Source organism: Xiphophorus hellerii, chromosome 11 (genome assembly GCF_003331165.1).
Source record: "Xiphophorus hellerii strain 12219 chromosome 11, Xiphophorus_hellerii-4.1, whole genome shotgun sequence".
NCBI lineage: Eukaryota > Metazoa > Chordata > Actinopteri > Cyprinodontiformes > Poeciliidae > Xiphophorus > Xiphophorus hellerii.
Window position 1 is genome coordinate 20,752,554 of NC_045682.1, and position 21,432 is coordinate 20,773,985.

Here is a 21,432-nt window from a genome sequence, read left to right on the forward strand (position 1 = left end):
TTCAAATTGATTCAATTTATTTATCTAAAGAAACCAGCTGATTGCAGTCATTTTGTGACACAATCCCCCATCGTGAGCAAGCACTGGGCAACAGTGGGGAGGAAAAACTCCCTTTTAACAGGAAGAAACCTCCAGCAGAACCAGGCTCAGGATGGGCGGCCATCTGCCTCGACCGGCTGGGGAGTGGAGGTGCAAACCAGGGCTTCTGGAGCTAAGAAGAGAACACACAGAGTTAATGAGGGTGTAATGTTACTGAACACACATGATGAGAGAATAAAATGAAGAGGGAAGACATTGTACTTGCGAAATCAGTGTGTGTTTGTATTTATCCCTTTGCATTTTCACCCAGTTTAGTCTAGCTTAGCACATTAGCTATTAGTCCTGAAATTACAAGTATAATTTAGCAAACCTGTGTTAAATGTATGTCTTTTCTTTATTGCATTTTAGGTGTTTGCTAAACCTAATGTTTTAAAATATCAGTCGCCATGTTTTGTTTTTTTGGGTGGGGGAAACCAGAGCACCTGGAGAAAACCCATTCAGTTACCTTGAGGATGACAAAGCATCCTGCAGTCATTTGGTCTGCTGCTAGTCACCAAGCTAAGCTAAAACTCTATAAAAACTCTAAGCACTCTATTACCCCTACAGAGGATCTGAATCTGGCTGAAAACATCCTCACTCATGTTGTGAAACTCCTAGGAACTGAAAATACCACCAGTCAAGTAAAGCTATATTGGGAGTTCAAAGTCAAGACAGATTTACACTGATGAACTGTTATTTGAATCAATAAAACTGTTGTAACAGTTTACATCCATTTCTTTGATTAGTTTTATATGAAACTAATCATATAAAACTGATCAACTGAAGCATTAGCTTGTGTGACTGTGAACTATGTGAGTTCACAGCAATTTAGAGTTAGCAATTGAACCAACAGTCATGATTTTGCACTGTGGGAGGAAGCCAGAGCACCTGGAGAGAACCCACATATGCACAGGGAGAACCTGGAAACTCCATGCAGAGACTTCAGATTGGGACTTAAACCCTGGATCTTCTTACTGTTCCCCTGTGCAGCCCTTTCTTTCTCAAATTAATACTAAAAATAGTTATTTCATTTTTGTTACTGAAATAAAGATGCTAACTTATTCCAATTGAACTATTAATGAATATTTAAGAATGTAAAGATTTACACCCTCCAAAATTCATTTTATAGTGAAAATCTAATGATTTTGCTGGTATTTTTTAAAACTACAGATTTCACACAACAAGTTTGAATGAATGTTTTCAGCTTGATAGTACACATGTAGGCGTTCTTACCTCCATACTTACCTATCCATAGCTCTGTCCTGTGTGCGGATCTGATTTGCACCTTAAAACACAGACACACAGTTAGTGAGAAATTATAAACTACAGAGAAAATTGAGGTGCGATTTCAGTGATATTCGCTGAATGCAGTGTCCTGTGATACTACTGCTAATTTATGGTGGGTGACAGTAGTCATTTGATGTCAGAGTCTTCATCAGCTCTATTGGATCCATTATCTTCCCTTTGCAGTATTCATTGGACGCCTGTGAATGAGAGGAGAGTTAGACATGATTTGACTTATGTTTGTATAGTGAGAATAAAAAGATGTAATGTTGAAAACATACCATGTCCTCTGCAAAAAGGGATGCAGGAGACTCTTCAAGTGGGAAGGTCATGGCATAAATCGGGTAAGCCAGAACTGATTAATGAGCAGAGACAAAGCAGAAGACAGCCAGGTCAATGACATTTACTTTAAAACACAGAATCTACCATTTTTTGCTTAATGAGGAAGTACCAAAAACCAGGAGGCATGTGATGAAGAACAAAAAAATGTTCTCCCTGTTCTTTGTTTTGGGGAATGGTCTGCAAATGATGGTCCTCCTTCTGTTTTCAAAGTGAAATTCTTCTGCTATCATCCGTGCTTCAGTGTTCATGTTCAAGCCTGGGTGACGGATGGGTTCTGTGTATGAATCTATGTCTGAGTCTATGTATGGGATGGTTTCTGCATCGGAGTCCATGTCCATGTCTATATATGGGATGGTTTCTGCGTCTGAGTCCGTGTCTATGTCTACGTATGGAATGGTTTCTGCATCTGAGTCCATTTCCATCTCCATGTCCATGTTTATGCAAGGGACGGTGTCTGCTATCGAGTATGTGCCAAAATTGGCACATCTAGAACTCCTTTGCTCCCTGAAGACTCTGCATGGGTCAGATAAAACAAGTGAAAACTGTTACATTGGGATTATTGAGTTAAAAATATGCATAAAGGTGGACATATTGTTTATCCAGCTTACTCATAAGAGTAGCCCTTGTAGGAGACGGTAGGCAGTCCATCCGAGTTGTAGTAACCCGATAATTGTAGTCGAGTGCTTCTTCTCATCGTGACTGTAAATCGAAAGGGAGACACAAAGAGAGGGTCGGTGATTCGCTGACCACAGCACGTTTTTATTCTATACTATAGGCCACAAGTTAATCAGAAGGAATTTCACCAAAAAACTGTAAAACAAAAACTGATCAGAAAACTTGTACAGAGACCTAGAACACTTTTTAATATAACTTTACAAAAAACAAACAAACAAATAAATAAATAAATATGATTCAAATATATCAGCTGTGGAGTTCCCCAAGTCTCCATTTTTGGACTGTGGGAGGGGTGGGGCATATACACACCATATGTGTGAGGGGTGGGGCATATACACACCATATGTGTGAGGGGTGGGGCACATACACACCATATGTGTGAGGGGTGGGGCATATACACACCATATGTGTGAGGGGTGGGGCACATACACACCATATGTGTGAGGGGTGGGGCATATACACACCATATGTGTGAGGGGTGGGGCACATACACACCATATGTGTGAGGGGTGGGGCACATACACACCATATGTGTGAGGGGTGGGGCACATACACACCATATGTGTGAGGGGTGGGGCATATGCATATTTAAATATATATTTAAATATGCCCCACCCCTTCCAGTATTGACAATTAGTGTATTACCGCTCTTACTATACTTATGTTATTTACCAACAACCTATATATTTTTCTTTCCCACATGACTACAATCACACAGCTTTTAAATTCACAATATCACTGAGTTGGTGTATCTGAATTTGTTTACAGCTCAGTTCTGTGAGGAGTTTATTAGTGGTAAACAGGGATCATTGTCATGTTGGTGGCGAGTTTTCTAACCCACATGCAGAAACACTCCAGAGACAGGAAATACAATAGTGAGATTTATTTACAGTGAACTCAAACAAAAGGAATCAGGATCCCAGTTCGTCTGGCAGATCTCAGGGCAACTAGGGGAGGACAGAGATGATTAGTCAGGACCCAGGAAATTTGACGTTTGGTGGAGGTTGAGGATATACCTGTTCGGGGGGGAGTATTGGACCGGGAGAGGACCTTGAGGGTATAGAGGCTGGTCAGCGGGTTGAGGGTCGAAATCAGAGGCGGCGGTGGCGGAGGACGGACAGGTAAGGCTCAAGGCGGTGAGGATTCCGTCTCGAGGGCGACTGATGACCAGATAGCTCCAGACCAGGGTAGCTGGGAACAGAGAGACAAGAAGGGTCAGAATCTGGGGGACAAGTCCTAGTAGAAGTAGCTCAAGGTAAGCCGGTACCATTACAGGCTAACACTCTGGCAGAGAAGTGTCAGCATCCTCCTCCATTTATATGCCTCCAAATGAGTAGATGGAGGACAGGTGTGCAGACGCCAACTCACACCCTCAGAAGGTCTCCGGCTCCCTCTGGTGGAGAACAGCTGACAAACCTCAGGACCCCGACAATCATTAAGTCGAAAGATGCTGATACACAATGTCAGAACCAGTTCTGACCTACATTTTTTTTCCAACTCCACAAAGTCTATTTCTAAATCACTTACCATGTTAAAAGATGGCTTAAGAGATCTTTGCTACACTTTCATATTCATGAGGTTAGAGTATGTATGTACTGTTCTAAATTAAAACAAATCTGCAATTTCTTACAATGTTTATATTATTGAAATATAAACATATATACATTTGTTAATATATGTTAACAAATTAACATATATTAACATTTTAATATGTTAAGACCTTAGGCCTTAATGCTTAAGACCTAATACTTTTAGGTCTTAAAATTAATGCTTTTAAGACCTAAAAGCATTAATTTGAAATTTTGCCACCAATGAAACTTTTACTGTGATAACAGAAAAGCTTATATTTAACTCCCAACTAACTTTTACTAACTTTTTTCCATTTAACCTTTTAAATATCCAGCTTTTTCTGCACACATTGTGTTCAAAACCTGAATTACACCCTGCAAGAAGTCCACATAGCTCATATCATACTTACTTTGTTTCAATCTTGTTAGAAGCTGTAGAGAAAATCTATTCTCGTGAAAATAAAAATAGTAATAATCACTACTCTAAAAGTATTCAACGGTTTTAACGTGGGCAGATTGTTAAATCTAATCTTGTCCAACTTCTCCAAAGACTTTACTCCTTCTGTCTGTTCTGGCCGAACAGAGAAACCTGTTGCGTTAAGTTCTCAGACGAGTCACGTCGAAGTCAGATTTTACCCAAAATTCGACAGTCACAAACGCGACAGAAGGTATTTTTGATGAGGCAGAATGAAGGAATCGGTTTATTTTTGTTTGTTTTTTTAATGTGGTTAATTTGGCCACATGATGGCGCTGGAGTAAAGAAGATGTTGCAAATTCTGAATAATTGATAAAAGTTTCGTTACTCACATAATGGAATACAGTCAACATTTTATGTTAGGGTATATTTATATTTTAAGTGAGAGGACTAGTGTTTCTAAGGGTTCCCACGTGTGTATGCTCACATTAAGATAATAGAAATGTTATTTCTCCAGTCACATTTAGAAAGAAGCAACTTGATTCTAAAGAAAAGCAAAGAAAAAAAGCATAAGATAATTTGTTTCTTCTTTGTCAATCTAGCGTTTTTGTCCGGATAGCATTCGGACAAAAACGGACTTTAGTTTTATATTGAACCTAAATAATATTACTATTTTTGCTATAATCTGTAAGGAAGTATCTTTTAACTACGGGAAATGAATGTTAGGAGGTTATTGTCTACTAGAGTAAGAGCTAAAATAAAAATAATAAACATGAGTATAACGAAACACAGAAGATAAGAAAAAAGAAAACTCCAAAGCCACACGCAATATGGCGGACGCGCTGACGTATATTAGCAATGGGGCATTCGCGCTCGTGCATTGATGCGTTTGCTACGTGCCTCAGCTCCGCTAGCTGACGTATTCGCTGAGCTGCTGATTCGTGAGCGCGCTCCGTCCTTGTAACGTGTGTGGGACGAACCAGAGACGTGGATGAAGGTAAGGCCAGAGCGAGCGGTGTGTCTGTCGGCATCTCAGAGAGGGCAGCTGCTCTCTGATAACAAACGGGCGTCCATGTCTGCCGAGCTGGCTCGGGATCTGTATGCTAAATATTTAGGCCCGAAGATACAGAGAGCTGCTAAAACAAACCGATGTAGTTGTTCCCCGCACGAGCGCAGTAGCCCACTAAATATTTACCGGTTGGAAATGGCACATTTTAGCCATTTAAGGCTCTTGATGGTTTCAGCCTTTCTTTTACAAATGTTGATCCTTTGAAGACAAGTTTTGAAGTTAATGTCCATTGACACCCTGTGATTTCTCCAGGCTTACTGTGGTAACCGCTGTAACTTAAAGGAACAGTTATGATATTTTATCTGACCTTCCCAATTGTCAGCTTCAGCTCCTTTTTTATTCAGAAACCGGGAAGGTATTTTCGGTGCAAAAGTATTTGTGCCTTGTAGCCGAGAAGTTGGAGTTGCATAGAAAAATTCTATAGGAGTTTTGTAATTGTAGATAATTTCAGTCTTTCACATATATAATACGACTGTTTCACCGTCACAAATGTTCCATTTCACAAGTCACAAAATTTTAAAAGTCTGCCTCTAATACGTTTTGCTCCACTCAGTCCAGTACATTTGGAGCAAAACTAATTTATACACCTTTCTTAATATCTTCACACAGACATTTTTTTTTACTGTGTACTGTACACATAAAAAGGGACTGCTTCATTTTACCATAACAACAAATGTGGAGAATCTTTTATAATAATTTACACTTTACATATTTTATTACACTCAGCATTTCCTGTTTTAGCAAACATGTTTAAATATTCTCAATTTAATCACAGCTGTGGATGTACTTCTGTCTGGTGCACTGAACCACGGCTCAGTTTGGCTGCTTCTCGCTTACATCATGTTTGGTATGTTCTCATTTCCAGGCTGGTGTGAGGTTTCCCTCCTCTGTCCTTCCTTCTAGCACACAAGCAACGCTCAAAGACCTACAGAGCTTCAAGGCTGCAAGGAGTTCTGCTTATGGAAAAGCCTCCACCTCGACTGCCTGGCGGATGCTACAGCTTGCTACTTTGTCTTTTGCTGGCTATGATTTAAAGGCCAGAGGACCCAAATACAGGACTAGAAAAAGGCTTTTAATACGTTACATTTTGATCAGTTGACTGTAATCATGGCGGCCACAGGCTACGGTTACTACCGTGTGGTCATCTTCCTGTGCATGTTCACTGGCTACTCACTGTATTTCTTTAACAGGAAGACATTCTCTTTTGTTATGCCGTCAGTGATGGAGGAGATAGAACTGGACAAAGATGACTTGGGTAAGTACCGATTACTTTTACGCTGGTAACTATTACTACTTTTATGTGGCTATTGTTACAGTTAGCTGCTACACTTAACATTTTTAGGACTGATGAGCTTTTCTTCCTTTCTGATTCTGATTGTTCTTTTATTTTTTAAAAATACCATAACATACAAAAGTTAAAAAAAAGTGCCTTATATAAAAAATAAAGAAATTATACCCATTTATGCATCTAAGCATATGTCGGACTCTGCAATCTCTGAGTTTTCCTAAACAATAACAAGTAGTTGTTGTTACCTTATATGTTCATAGGAAAAAAATAGTAGGAGTTGCTAGTTTATGTGCACGAAATAAATAGAAAAAATCAGATTTTTTATTTTTTATTGAAAATATTTGAATATTTCACAGTCTTTAGTCAGAGGCCTCTTCAGACGTGTTGCAAGACTGACTGCTACTGAAGGTCCTTCCTGCCCACAGCATCACCATCCACAACAACTATTTGAAGATAGTTGGATGATATGAGTTATGACAACATTTAATTTTCCTTTGGGATAAATAAGTAATTATTGAATTGGCACTTCTTTAATTTATAGTAAAGTTACTCTCTGATCTGATCATCCAAATAGTCTAAGAAAGAACTGTTTCGATCATTATTGAGTAGGCTACACATTTTTCAAATCCTTGTATTAAAAATCTGTTTGCAAATAATTTAGCTGTCTTTTTTGGTTATTTTTTTTATTTGTACAACAGATACACATTAAATTTATCCCTCCATAATCATAAAGATCAGAGAGAAAGACTGAATAGTCAGAATGGATTAATTACAATTAATTATGTTGTAATTTTCACTTATAATTTTGCAGATTCAGGTTTTCTTGAATAATGAAGGAAAGTTGTATAAAGTTTCTCGACATTCAGTTAAATACTTGTTAACCAGTGAACTGATCAAGTGGTGATGGCAGTCTAAACGTCTCGGTTGTTAGAAGTAATCTAAAGATTTTTTCACCCTCATCTGTTAAGAAGTCCACATAGCTAATTAAATAGGTGCCTTGAAGAACCAGTTTGTTGCTTCAACAGGCACTATTTTGTTTTTCCTCTGCAGGTATGATCACCAGCAGTCAAACCATGGCCTACGCCATCAGTAAGTTCATCAGCGGCGTGCTGTCGGACCAGATTAGCGCCCGCTGGCTTTTCTCCATCGGCCTCTTCTTGGTCGGAGGCATCAACGTGGCCTTCTCTTGGTCTTCAACTGTGTCCATGTTCTCCCTGCTCTGGTTCATCAACGGCCTGGGACAGGGCTGTGGGTGGCCCCCATGTGGGAAGGTGCTTCGGAAGGTAATATTATCCTGCCTGTCGGATCATAAATCACAGGTCTGAGAGCCATTAGCTCATTTCCATTGGACTTATGTTGGCATTATTGCCTTACATTTAGACAATGTGAAGTAAGGAAATGCTAAAAGTACACTGATTGAGAAAAAACTGTTTATCAGCTTAAGAAGCAAGAGGATTTGGTCTGATTTGGGTGTAGCTTTGTTGGCACAACATTGACTCATATGAACATGTTTTGATTTGTAAGAATCTCTTGGGATTTTTCTGCAATGAACACCAGTGGGTAGAAATAGAAATGCAGTAATCTGTCAACTTGAGACTGGAATTTGACCTTTTTTTTTCTTGATCAGCCCGGATCAGTGTCGCCATTCTTTTCTTCTATACATTTAATGCACTGAAATTCCACCATTGTCTCAACCACCAACAGCAAGTATTTAGATACGTCACATTAAGAAATGTGTAAAGGTTACAGTGCCAAATATTTTTCTTTTTAAAAAAAAATCATGTTAAATGTTTCAGATCATTAAGCTAATTGAATGATAAACACAAACGGATTAAATGCAAAATGCAAATTTAAATGATTTAATTTATTAAGGGAAAAAACACAGCTATCAAAAAACAACCTGGCCCTATGGGAAAATATTATTTCTCCCCAAACCTAATAAGTCGTAGCACCTTTGGTTACCACTTCTGTATCAAGTGTCTCCAATTTGAACACAAACATCATGTTTAAGTGTAGCATCTCAATTTAAATTGAGCTTAAAGCTGCAGTATGTAACTTTTATAAAAATATATTTCTACTTACATGTCGAACCTGTCACTATGACAGTATGGTATATGACAGATAATCTGTGAAAAAATGGTTCTCCTCTGCCTTCTCCCAGTGCTTCCAGTTCTAACAAGAAACAACCAATCAGAGCCAGGAGGAGGGTCTTAGCAATGTCAATCATGGCCGTGAAGATGCTGCTCACAACTGCTTCCATCCCCTCCTTGCTCTCGGCTACGATAAAGTTTCTCCCCATCAGCAAAGCCTGTCATGAATGCTAAGGCTAGTTAGCACCACTGATGACAGCAGATAATGGTTTTCCTGTAACGGTGAGGTTTTGAGAGCCTAATTGGTGGTTTGTTTAATTTCTCTCTGGGATTTACAAGTCTTCCTGAATTTCATTGAACTAATCAGCTGCGCCCAGTTTCCTGTCGGGTTAAGTAGCTTCAAACTGCTGGTGTCTTCTTTCTGTTTCTTTTGGAGCTTTTTTGTAAAAAAATCTATTCATCTTCACATTGAATATGAATGTAAACAAAGAAATTAAGAGAATTGTGGAAAACCCTCACTGTCTACTTCTTGAGACTGTCTTAGAAAAACAGAGTGACTTCAGTCAGAGGCTTCTTCAAGTTTGCTGTAGTACAGATCGCTACAGGAGATCTTCCCTGCCCACAGCCATCATTATCTTCAACTCTTTGAAGAATTTTGAACTACTATGAGTTATAGCAACATTTAATTTCCTTCTGGGATCAGTTACGTATTTTTGAATTCGAAACTTGACAAGTCCAACATTTTGAAGCTTGCAGGCTGTTTATGATGCCTGTTGTCTGTCCGGAGACGCCGCCTGCTGAGAAAAATACGTTTGAAGTCTCAGCTGTATATACACCAGCATATTAATTGTGGATTATATTTGGAGAGACCGCGGCCTGTAGGCACGAAGCAGTGCTGACATTTAGGAGCGGGGCCGCTGTGTTTGGTTTGAGCTGATCTCAGCCTCCTGTAGGAAGTGTTGATTGTTCAGGACGAAAGCAGGAAAGCCGGCAGCAGTTTGAGAAATTAAAGGATTACCTAATAATCTTCTAAGGTCTCATCTATAAATAGCTGCTGGATTTCTTCCATGCATATTTTTAACTCCTGGTAGGTCTGAATATTAATTAGACATCTCCAGGTGTTTGTCTTTTAAAGAAAACAAATGGATCATATTGTTAGAAATGACTCGTGGATTTGAATGACTGAAGCAGCAAAAAACAATTTGTTGGCATGTGTTCAGCAAGTGGTGGGGGGTCAGATTACAGGACAGTGTATTTATAGATCATTCTAAATAGATCTCCAGAAAAGACCAAATTTGCTAAAAGGCGTCTTCCCCCAGTTTTGTGTGCAAATATATTTAGCAGCTCTAACTGTGCAGGACAGCTAAGCTGAAGTCGACGCTATGGATCAACATGGTGTTAAATAAGTCTGTGGCTACTGTACCTTAGGCGTATTCCCAGCAGTTTCTCAGGTTACTAGAGCTTTACTGGGTATGCTGTGCAAGGGGCTTTCATAGCTGCCTTGTAACTGAGTTACTGCCTGGGGGCATATGGCTCTTATTTCATCCTGCTTTTTCTCTTGGAGCAATGAAATGAAAGAAAAAAGCCTTTTAAACAGTTAATCTGTTCAAGGAAGGATGATTTTAGCTAGATAGCATCTTGGCAACAGCTGCTCTGATTTTCTTAGCAAGTCGAGGCCAGGATAATGCTGTCCATATTCATAAGGGCATGGCTTCACTGCAGCAGCAGCCTATAGGAACTGGTACCTGAACCCGCAGTTCAAAGGTCAATTGTATGGAGTGGGATTAGTGACTTAGTGAGGTAATTTCAGGCTCAATCCTGTGGTTTCAGTGTCAGGAAAAAGGTTCAGTTCTTTCCGTGGTTTATACTCTTGGCAGGTTATATTAGAAATCTAATCTAAACAGCAGATTATGTTTGATAATACTTCATGGGAACACATTTCATTATATTCACAGCGGCTTTAGAGATTGAAATTTTTTTTGCCAATCTTCATTTAGCTCATGCTCAGTCAGTTAGAATAAAGAACATCTTTGAACAGCAATTTTCAAGTCTTTACACATATTCTCAGTTGGATTAGAATTTGGACTTCAACTAGGCCATTCTAATACATGAATAGGGTTTGATCTAAGTTATTGTAGCTCTGGCTCTGGTTGTTCACCTGCTGGATGGTGAACCTCCACCCCTGTCTTTAATCTTTTACTGATTCTAACAAGTTTTTTTCCAGGATTGTCCTGTATTCAGCGCCACAAATGTCTGGCCAGTTTTCCTGTGCCCACTGAAGAAAACATCCCACAGTGAAACATGCTGCTGCTGTCACCAGGTTTCGCAGCAGCAGCAGCACAGGTTTCACTGTGAAGCTGGTGGTTTCAGGGTGATGCTTTGTTAGTTTTCCTCCATAGTAACTATTATGTATGCAGCTTAAAAAGTAATATTTTGGTCTCAAATAATCAGACAGGGCACCTTCTTCCTCATGTTTACCGTCTTATTTACAGGGAATTTCTTATGCAAATCTCAAATCGATTTTACACAGTTCTGTCCCTTTAAAGTTACAGTATATAACTTTTATAGAAAAATATACAAATATGCTATTTATTAAAACTGTCGCTATATCATGACATGCATCATGTAGTATGAAGCAGATGATCTGTGAAAAAAATCAAGCTCCTCTGCTTTCTCCCGTGGTTCTGCTGTCATCTGCAGAAATATACCGCTCAGCCATAAACAACCAATCAGAGCCAGGAGCAAGGTCTTAGTGCTGCCGATCACGCTTGTGAACATGCTGCACACTCCCTACAGCTAGTTTCCCACAACACAGCCTGCCATAATTACTTAAGCTAGCTAGCATGGTCATCTATGATGCTTGATAAATAGTTTTCTTGTAACGCTAAGTCATTTCTCCACCATTAATTAAGCAAAGCATACACGGGCATGACTGGTGGCACTAAACCCTCTTCCAGGGTTTGATTGTTTTTATTTTTATTTTTTTTGTTTTTTGACTGGGAGCGATGCATTTCTACAGACAAACCTCCTCCACTGTCGTAAAGAAGCAAATTATCCGGTATAATGTATTAAACTTCTGTATTTTTTTGCCTAACGTCAACATTTGCTTCAAAAATAAATGTTCTAGGTCAGATCTGAAGAAATTTTAACATCTCTCTACGTCTCCTCCCCGCCAGTGGTATGAGCCGTCCCAGTTTGGAACATGGTGGTCTGTACTGTCCTGCAGCATGAACCTGGCCGGAAGTCTCGGCCCGCTCATGGTCACGGTGCTCCTGCAGTATTACGACTGGAGGACGATTCTGGCCATGTCTGGTGTGTTCTGTGCTGCTTTCTCATTGGTTTGTCTGGTATTCATAAAGAATGAGCCGAAGGACGTGGGCCTTCCCAGCATCGAAGCTGCAGCTAAGAAGGGCGTGAAAGGAGGTAAGCAAAACACATAAGCTGTTTTTCCTTTACAAATGTGCAAATCTTTTGTTGATATTCTGGTGTTTCCCTTAAATAAGAAATTAAATTAACATCACACACGAATAAGCTTTTCCATTCGATGAGTCATAAAAAATCATGATAGCGACAGATGTAAAGAGTTACATGAGATATATTTATAATCCACCATTGGCTCAAGCGCTCATCCCCTGACGACGCTGTGAGAGCTCTGGTGGAGCCAGCGGCTCATTGTCCAAAAACAAAAAAAAACTATGATCCTCCTGCTACTTCCTGTCATCTTCCTCATGGTTTTCACCAGAAATACCATTCAATTGTAGCCGGGTAAAAAAATTGTTTCCATTGCAGTTATTTATTTTTTAAAATATCTTTTTTATACCCCTTTAGAGGGTCTTTTTGTGGGCTCTAGTGTCCCTTATATGACGGTAGGCTGACAGGAAAGGGGGAAGACATGCAGCAAGGATCGCCGGGTCCAGGAGTCGAACCCACGATGTCCGCGTCGATGGCTCAAGACCTCCAAATATGGGTCGCGCTATCCCCTACGCCACCGCGGCACGCCCCTCCATTGCAGTTTTATGATGTACATCTATTTCGATAACGCTGATAAACCACCACCTGTTGAATGTCTTCCTGGCACAAAAACATTTTATCGAAAAACGTGTGTTTTTTCACAATTGCCTTGTTTCCATTAAGTGAATGTATTTTCGTAATTTCAATTGTGCATTTCTCTGGTTAATGGAAACACAGCTTGTGTTACTCTTAAAATACAGTTCCACAGGATATAGATGGAGACGTCCAGAAGGTGTAACTAAGATGTTTTACAGAGAGCTTACCTCTTGGTTATATGCTCTGCAGGCAACAGTGAGAGCACCCTGAGCGAATTTCTCCTCTCTCCCTTCCTGTGGGTCCTCTCTCTGGGCTACTTGGTTGTTTTTGGGGTGAAGACGGCAGCCACTGACTGGGGGCAGCTATTCCTCATGCAGGAGAAAGGCCAAACTGCTCTCATGGGTGCGCTTTCCCATTTCTTGCCCCATCTTTGATTGTTGGTTTAACCTAACTGGTGCTGACCGAGGCTCTGTCGCCAACAGGCAGCACCTACATGAGTGCACTGGAGGTCGGGGGGTTTGTCGGCAGCCTTTCTGCAGGTTTCATCTCGGATAGAGCCGTAGCCCGTGTAAGTACCACTAACGACAGGGCTTGTGGTTTCAGTGCTGCTCTTGTTGAAATGTCTTCTTGTTGTGTTTCCTCAGAAAGGCTTGAGCATTCATGGCAACCCTCGTCATGGCCTGCTCATTCTCATGATGGCTGGCATGTATGTGTCCATGTATCTGTTCAGAGTGACCATCACACCTGAAGTACCAAAGGTAAGTCTAATGCATGATGACATAATTTAAAATATTTATAATCAACACAAGTCAACTTGAAAAAATCTTTTTGTTCAGGAAGCTCCTTTGTGGGTCCAGGTCATCCATCCGGTGTCTGTTCTACTTGGAGTCTCAGAGAAAGAGGTAAATTCTGAAATGTTTTGCCTTGTTTATGATTAACTTTACTATCCAGTTCTGCTCAATTCTCATTTCCTTTCAGTACCTTGTCTGGGATTTCTCCCATTAAGCTCAATTTCTCCAGTAGAATTTTAAGTGTCAAGGCCAAAAGTTAGTGATTAGGTAAAATCAGATCCAATTGTTTAAAACTTAAATAGAGTCCATGTCTCCAGCAAACAATTGTTTCTGAATAGCTGAGGGTTCAGACCCTCCGTGCAAAGTAAAGCATAGAAGAAGTGGCTGTTTTTTTACCAGGCTAGTTTTTGATCATACCTACAGAAAACCCAAGGCTGTATGGACTATATGGTTTTCAACCATTTTTTACCAATCAAAAATCGGAAAAGTATTTCGTGCAATCAGCACAAAGCTAATACTTTAAGCCACCTTTTGATGTTGTCATGGCTGCAAGTGTTTGATGGTATGTCTGTACCAGTATCACTAAGCCTGTCACAGTAACACATTTTGCTGAACTATAAATTGTCCCAAAAGTGTATTGTTGTTTTTGAGACAGTTCTTCAGTAATATATTGATAATGCCATAATAATGCCAGATGTCCTCTCAAAGAACAGCAAACTCTTGTAAAGAACATGTAACACTGGAACTGCAAGGTATTTAAAGTATCCAAAATAAAACACAGCAACCAAAAACAGTGACTTAAACAAAAATAAAAAACACTTAAAACTGAAACTATACATAAAATGAGTTATGATTTCTCTAAACAAGTTTGCCCTTCAAAAAATATTAATCATTAGAATTTAAATGATCAAGCTCATTTTAATTTGAGCTTAAAATTAAAATGCTCAAATTAAAAGCATTTTAATTTGAGCCTGTTGCAATTAATTAATTGCAACAGGCTTACTTGGCACATCAGTGGACTGATGAGTTCCTAATGTTGGTTTCACTGACAGATTTGGATTCTCTTCCTTGGTGCCATGTTTGGGTTTTCTTCTTATGGACCAATCGCCTTGTACGGAGTGATAGCAAGCGAAAGTGCTCCTTCCAATTTCTGTGGAACGTCTCACGCCGTCGTCGCACTGATGGCAAACGGTAAGCTGCTGGGTCACATGACCAGAAATTACGTATATTAACGAAACTCTTTCATGTAACTGAAGTGTCTTTGTATTTGTCACAGTGGGGGCTTTCATGGCAGGGCTTCCCTTCAGCACTGTTGCCAAGCAGCACAGCTGGGACACGGCCTTCTGGGTAGCCGAAGTCATAATGGGCATCACCACCATTGCGTTCTTCCTTGTGCGCAACATGCGCACCAAAATGGGACGAATCGCAGAGAAAATGGACTAGTGCATATTTTTAGGGGGGTGAACTATTCACACAGTACAGCACAGTGATTTAATAGGAGCTTTATTATACAAACTAATGTCAAACACAAATTAATCTGAAGATCTTTCCATTCTAAATTTGTAGGTACTCAGGGGGGCTGTAATTTTATCACTTTATATTTGTAATGAAATTGTCACTTACACAGATTTAACCTTCACCAGCACCAGCATGCAGTCGATTAGTTTTATTCACAAGCTTCTGGACAGATCTCTGGACGTATGATGCATTGTAAAGGAAGCCACCCTAGCATGAATGTCTTTACTGATGTGTTGTTTTCTTTCTCAAGATGAATCATTTGCGCTGTTCACTGCATTAATTACCTAAAGAATGTAGCTATACACCATCAAAATTTCAGTCGAATGTTTAGATCCATTGTGGAGATGAATGTCAGATTAATCTGGGGCTTTCACTGATTTACTTGGTGAAATGAATGAATAATGTTGAACTGCAATGAGATTTACAAACACCAGGAAGACCAGGGCGCCTGATCTGAAACCGACCCGTTCTAACTTGACTGAAATTTGCAGCTTCTCAAACCTAAGGACACTAGCACCACCTGTGAAGCACGGTGGTGCTAGTGTCATTCTGTGTGTCTGTTTTACTGCCAGCAGTACTGATGCAATGCAATAAGTGGATTAGGGCTGAAACAATTAATCGATTCAATGCATTGAAATAATTGTTAACTAAGTAATTGGTCAAATAACTAAATGATTAAAGCAGTAATTAAACCAAAACTGTACTATTTATATTTATACATACATGTCTATAAAATATACTAGCCAAAACTCTTCAGCTTTTAGATTTAGCTTCACCAGGTTTAGATTTAATAAAGGAATTCTGTTATTCCTTTTTAGCCAATAAGATGTTTATTTTCTTATTTAAAAAAGGAACTGAATTATTTGTTTATTTAGATCTTTTAATGTGTTTCTAGTATTGTATGACAAAGGCTTAAGTGGTTAAATGAAAAGTCTACAGAAGGTGCCTTTTTTTTAAACTCGATTACTTATCAGAATAATCGATTACTAAGATAATTGTTAGTTAGTGGGTCTCTTGGGGATGTTGGCCTAACAAAGTGTCTGAAACTGGCACCAGCCAATTCGGACGGACGTTTGAACCCCTTGAACCAGGTGTGTGAAACTTGAACAATGATTCATCAAAGCTTTTTTTTTTTTTGGAATAATTAGTGCTTGAATAATTAAAGCAAAGCAAAATGTAATGTTTTTGAACGGCTTTCCCAAAAGACCCTACCTCAACATAAAAGAAAAGTGTATGAATTATATTTAAAGGCTGGGTTTAGTCATGAAACCAAAAGCATGTTTAAAGAGAACCTTGCTAAGAAATATTTTACCAAACATCAATATTAGGGTATTTCATCATGTCTGTTTAATTTTCAGTGAGAAAATCTGTAATAAATGTCAATATATCCACAAAACGCAAAATAACAAATAAATAAAGTTGTATAATCATCTACCTTAGGGAAAAATTTTTAAATAAGTACTTAAAAGCCCAAACTGAACAGAGCATTCATGTCCATGAATCCCAAGTTTATTTCTCAACTTGTGATTGGAACTGTTTATGCTACATAATGTGTTTTCAACACTTTCATCATTCACTTCATCAATACCAACTTCAACATTCAGCAGATACCTGGAAAACATTTGATTTAATTTAGTGTTTCTTGTTATGTGATACTTGAATGTCCCTATTTTGTGAAACAAAGCATGTTGGCTCAGAACAGCTAAATTGACCCCAGAAAACGTCATCATTTCAGTTTTTTACTGAAATGATGTAATAAAAAAACATCATTTCAGTTTTTTATTACTGAACAGGTGTCACTCTGTGTGGTGGTCTACTCATCTCAAATGAAAGTTTTACATAGATTCCTTCAGTCTTTCTGTGATGGTACAATAAACTTGAGATAAATACATATTTTTTTAAAGTCAAAATGTCAAGTCTTTTATTCATCTGTATTTTTAAAGATTTGTTTTTCATTTTTCCTCATAAACATAAAACTGTTGCCTTTTATTTCCAGGGATTTGTACGTAATCTGGAAAAATCAATGTGTGTTTTCCAGGTTTTGTTAAGTATGAGAAAATAAGACCCTAGCCTTCCTGTGAACCTGCAAGTAAAATTGAGTATAGAGAACGGATGGAGTGTTGAAATGCCAACTTAGATTCATATACTCTCAGAATATTAAAGTGGAAGATGGAAAAGGATAAACATCATTTGTTTACTCTGACTGAATCCTTATGTAGTTAGTGATACCATGGAAAGCAACAATTCATCAAAAAGAGAAGCAGTTATTTAAGCTGCAAGCTACTGTGGAGCTGTCCATGGTCCTGAAATGGGCCTCATGTAGTTTTCTTGGGGCACAACTTGCAAAAGCACCACACTAACCCTTAATTATAGTCAGTGTGACAATTTCACCAAGCTATGGCTTTTTTTAAGCATACAAGTGATACTTTTCTTTTGTAAATGCACCCAAACAATAGGAAATGATATCAAAAGTTCTCAGATTCCTATTTTACTTACAAAGAAAACACACAAAAATAAAAGTGTAGAATTTGGACTCCATATTTCACCAGAGAACTCAAATCTTTTCTCTTTGATCATAAGTAACTCTTAAATGCTACGGCTAAATTCAAAATAAATTTTTTAAAGGAGATGAGCTTTTCACTGCTGCAATTTGCATCAACTGTGTGGAATGAAACAGCATAACAGCTACCAACTGAGTTTTATTGGTTTAACAATTATCACACAAGTACAACTCTAGACAAATAATAATAAAAAAAAAAAAAACTGCACATGTGGATTTTGATACAGAAACCACGGAAATATGGCTACTGTTGGTGTGAAAGTACAGTTTGTCTGTTGGCTTTAGAGAAGCCAGCCTCAGTAGTTTTGTCAATGTAAATCCTACTTTAGCATGGCTAAGAACAAATTCGTTTTTCGCCATCCTTACAACGTACCGTTACACACTGCAGATTGAGAAGTCTTTTCACAGCAGCTATACAAATTTATTGCGATGCTATCACACGACAGACACAACACATGCGATGCACAGTTTCAAATGGGAGAGCTGCAGAACTAGGAATATTAGGATTTATTGAGTAGATTGGTTAAGAAAACTGCATGAATACAAGAATAACCAAACAGGAAAAAAACTTACAAACATTCTAAAACACTGTTCTTCAATATAAACAGGAAAACAATGAGTTGTACGGTGACATCCACCCCCGCCCCAGCACACACTACAAGCCCTCCCTTATAAAGCTTATGGAATGTACTCCACACAGGTAAGCTCTTCCAGTTGTTACCCCCCAGCCCCGCCGCCGCTCGTCAAGCTTCCATGTTTGACGCACGAACCCACCCCACACCCTCCCCTCCTTCACATTTAAAACTGAAATAAAATCCTCCGACAGTAACGACGACCGCAAATTTACGCTGATGCAAAATTGTGGGGCTTGATGAGTTGTTGTTTTTTTTTTCTTCTTCTTTTCCCTGTGTCCAAATTGGTGTTTTTTGTTTTAAAAAAAGTGTTCTCTACAATCAAACTACTAAAAAAACCTGTATTTAGAAAATAGTCGATAAAAATATTCCCCTGAATTGTACAAGAAAAGAGGTACAGGGAGCACTGGTGTAAGACAGAGCTGGAGTGATGTTATTCAGCTGCCTCATCTTTTTGATCGGCTGCGTTCGTAGCGGGAGCCTGGAAATACAGAATATGCAGATTAGAAACATCCCAGACGAGAGGAAATGCGTTTTGTCAATAAAGTTTAAACCCTCACCTCTTCCTCAGCTTTGGCTTCACCGTTTTCAGCTGGGGCCTCTGGTGCTTTTTCCTCAGGCTTGGCCTTTTCCACCTCCTTGGCTTTCTTGGCCTTAGCAGGTCCCTTCTACAAAAGAAAGTATCAAGCAAATCAGCTATTTTGAATCAATGGCACCGCCCCATAGAAGTAAAAGATAAAAATTCAAACCTACCTTTGGCTTGGGTTTGGCCTCTGCCTTTGCAGGTGCAGGTTTCTGTGAAAAGAAATATATAAAACAATTAACTGCAGCACTGTCAGCCATAAACATTTTAAGAGAGAGATGATGCACTTTTCTGCACTTACATCTTTCAACCTAAGAGATCTCCTCTTAGGCTGTGGACAGAACACACAGTTTGATTACTTTTAAGATTCTTGCAGGACAAATGACATGACAAACTGGGTTGCTACTGACCCCTACTGGGTGGGTGGACAAACTGTTTCAGTAGTTTTATACCCCAACATTTTATGTCCTACATCAAATTGTGTTGTCGGGATTTATTCTTACCGCCGAGTCGCCTCCTGATGCTGCCTGTGAGGGAAGAGAGAGAAAAGGATAAAAACTTTTAGTTATATTTATTTTCATATTTTCAGAAGATGTAAATATTTAGAATATTCACATTATTTATTAAAGATGAGCACAACATCTCTTTTCAGCCCTATATGACACTCTTATAAAAATGTGCTTTAAAATGATCACCAAGGCATGCAAATCAAAAAATAAAAGAATAATCTAAAGAGGACTGCTGACTGTAAATCGCTTAAAATTAAGCTCTTGTTTTCCTTTGGGATTAATAAAGTATTTTTGAATATAATAACCCTTCAATCGCTTTGTGATCATCCCAAATTGATGATTAAAAAAATCAAATCCCTTTATGTATGTAAACTCATGAACAAGCACAATTAGCTTTTATGCACTTTGCTTTGAGTTGACAATTAGATAAAGGCAGATGGTGGGCAAATGGGGATAATCTTGTGACCCCTTCACTTTCATTTGGATTTATCACCTATCAGATAAAACTGATAGGTAGTGGCCAAAATTTGTTGTATTTCATCACTGAAGCAAATCAAAAGCAACAAAATTGCAGCAGGTAAACCGAAATCTACATCAGCCTGTAAAAGTGTGATTAGTGCATCTTGGATTGATTTGTAAATCTAAAAAGCTCTTTGAGAAACTACTTCAATAGAAAGAATGGTGCGTTCTATGTGCATTCAAAGTCGGATTTTTGAGTTTCAAGTAGGAATTACTGTATAGCTTATTGAAGTCAAACCTTAGAAAGGGAAAGTTGGGGGTTCAGCAACGAGTTTAGTTCCAGTATGACTGCCGCGGATGTAAAAAAAAAAAATAGTGAAAGCTTTTGGCATAAACCATCAGCATTTACTACGCATAATGCTGCTCAATATGTATCGCTGAGAACAGCTTTCCTTGGTGTGTAAACTCGAACAACAAAAAGAAATCAATGGGTTTTGTTTATTTTAACGAGTATCACTATTACAAAGCACAAACCCCACTGGTTTTCCGGCACGCGGCTCGCTTTGGACACGACGTCATTTTCATATTCCGACGCCAATCAAACGCAGCATAAACAGCGAAAGGTAGCCCGTGAAAAGTGCGAAGGGAGAAATACTGAAGTGTGGAAGAGTTTGAAGTTGACTTTTTTCGTCGCACGGTGGCGCTCCTCCCGCTCCTGCTTGCCTTCAGCAATTCCGGCGAGGAGGGGAGAGGGGAGGACTCCGCCTCCATCTTTTCTCTGGTAATAAACGGGACTGTGGCTGAACTGAACCTTCCCGCCAGGAGTTTGAAAAGAGTCAGCGATGCTCGGTGACTCTGTCGGTCTGCTGCTAGCAGAATATGCTAGAACCCCCAGCAACAGGCGCAGCGCTACGATGACGGAGGCTCGCCATTGCATAACCTCCGAGTGGCCCGAGCCGTCCTGAACACGGGGAAGCGCTCCGTTAACACGACGATTGCCGACTACACATTAGTTTTCGCAGCGAAATGAGGGCAGCCACACGATGACGTTCAAACGGGCAAACCAATAACGTTTTTGTTTTCGAATTAAAGTCGAATTACAGCTTTTAGTTGTGTAAAAAAGTTCGCACAAAATAACCCAGAACGGTTATCAAGCGAACCCAATCGGATACATGCAATTCTTCCACTTTTAATCATTCTGTCGTTTTCCCTCCATTAAACTTCGGCTTCCAGCGTGTCGACCCCCGGAGAAAACAATCAATATGCCGCCAACTTTCTCTGCAGAAACGCTGTCCAGCAATACAGTAGCCCGACCCAGCTCGTTCTGACACAACAAGACGGCTTAAAGCTGCGCTACTACGGCTCTGAAGCAGCACATTCTGCTGTGGCATAAACACATTATGTTGTAAATCGAGAGAAAGATGAGCAGGCGGAGCGGGAATCACTTCGCATGAAGATAATCACTGCACGCAGGAACAACAAGCCATGCAACAGAAGCAACCACTACACACAAACGAAACTACA

At 39.3% G+C, this 21,432-nt stretch overlaps 3 protein-coding genes across 9 annotated transcripts in view; 1 reads left to right on the forward strand and 2 right to left on the reverse strand.

Moving 5' to 3' along the window:
• LOC116728115 (uncharacterized) lies at positions 1-5,967 on the reverse strand. 5 transcript variants are annotated; one of them, XR_004340948.1, is made up of 7 exons: positions 4,358-4,921; positions 2,313-2,403; positions 1,814-2,217; positions 1,644-1,717; positions 1,466-1,562; positions 1,312-1,363; positions 1-211 (listed from the first exon to the last, which is right to left on the reverse strand). XR_004340948.1 is itself a non-coding variant. In XM_032575926.1 (6 exons), exons 2-5 carry the CDS (start codon positions 2,396-2,398, stop codon positions 1,473-1,475), a joined length of 654 nt encoding a protein of 217 aa, XP_032431817.1. In that variant the 5' UTR covers positions 2,399-2,403; positions 4,358-4,921; the 3' UTR covers positions 1-1,363; positions 1,466-1,472. The 5 variants fall into 5 exon arrangements, 3 of the variants coding, with proteins under 3 accessions (XP_032431817.1, XP_032431816.1, XP_032431814.1); XR_004340947.1 differs by having other exon boundaries at positions 1,312-1,562; XM_032575926.1 differs by having other exon boundaries at positions 1-1,363.
• The window catches only part of LOC116728113 (glucose-6-phosphate exchanger SLC37A4-like), a 22,599-nt gene continuing 6,433 nt past the window's right edge, over positions 5,267-21,432 (forward strand). The window contains exons 1-9 of one of the 3 annotated variants that reach the window (XM_032575919.1): positions 5,267-5,359; positions 6,297-6,686; positions 7,770-8,002; positions 11,986-12,232; positions 13,106-13,258; positions 13,339-13,424; positions 13,501-13,614; positions 13,693-13,758; positions 14,700-14,838. In XM_032575919.1, the coding sequence (XP_032431810.1) occupies positions 6,539-6,686; positions 7,770-8,002; positions 11,986-12,232; positions 13,106-13,258; positions 13,339-13,424; positions 13,501-13,614; positions 13,693-13,758; positions 14,700-14,838 (1,186 nt within the window). In that variant the 5' untranslated portion in view covers positions 5,267-5,359; positions 6,297-6,538. Of the gene's footprint in view, positions 5,360-6,258; positions 6,687-7,769; positions 8,003-11,985; positions 12,233-13,105; positions 13,259-13,338; positions 13,425-13,500; positions 13,615-13,692; positions 13,759-14,699; positions 14,839-14,923; positions 16,892-21,432 lie in introns of those variants that run through there. The other 2 variants (XM_032575920.1, XM_032575918.1) reach the window with 2 other exon arrangements.
• hmgn1b (high mobility group nucleosome binding domain 1b) overlaps positions 17,845-21,432 on the reverse strand; it is a 3,958-nt gene continuing 370 nt past the window's right edge. The window contains exons 2-6 of the mRNA XM_032575927.1: positions 19,444-19,467; positions 19,242-19,271; positions 19,111-19,152; positions 18,918-19,025; positions 17,845-18,838 (exon numbers count right to left, since the gene is read on the reverse strand). Coding sequence (XP_032431818.1) covers positions 18,791-18,838; positions 18,918-19,025; positions 19,111-19,152; positions 19,242-19,271; positions 19,444-19,467 — 252 coding nt within the window. The 3' untranslated portion in view covers positions 17,845-18,790. The remainder of the gene's footprint in view (positions 18,839-18,917; positions 19,026-19,110; positions 19,153-19,241; positions 19,272-19,443; positions 19,468-21,432) is intronic.

Coding starts and splice junctions, on each gene's coding strand:
- LOC116728115 (XM_032575925.1), bottom strand. CDS start 2,398: ATGAGAAGAAGCACTCGACTACAATTATCGGGTTACTACAACTCGGAT. Junction 2,218..2,312: donor TACAAGGGCTACTCTTATGA/GTAAGCTGGATA, acceptor TGACCCATGCAG/AGTCTTCAGGGAGCAAAGGA. Junction 1,718..1,813: donor CACATGCCTCCTGGTTTTTG/GTACTTCCTCAT, acceptor CTCATTAATCAG/TTCTGGCTTACCCGATTTAT.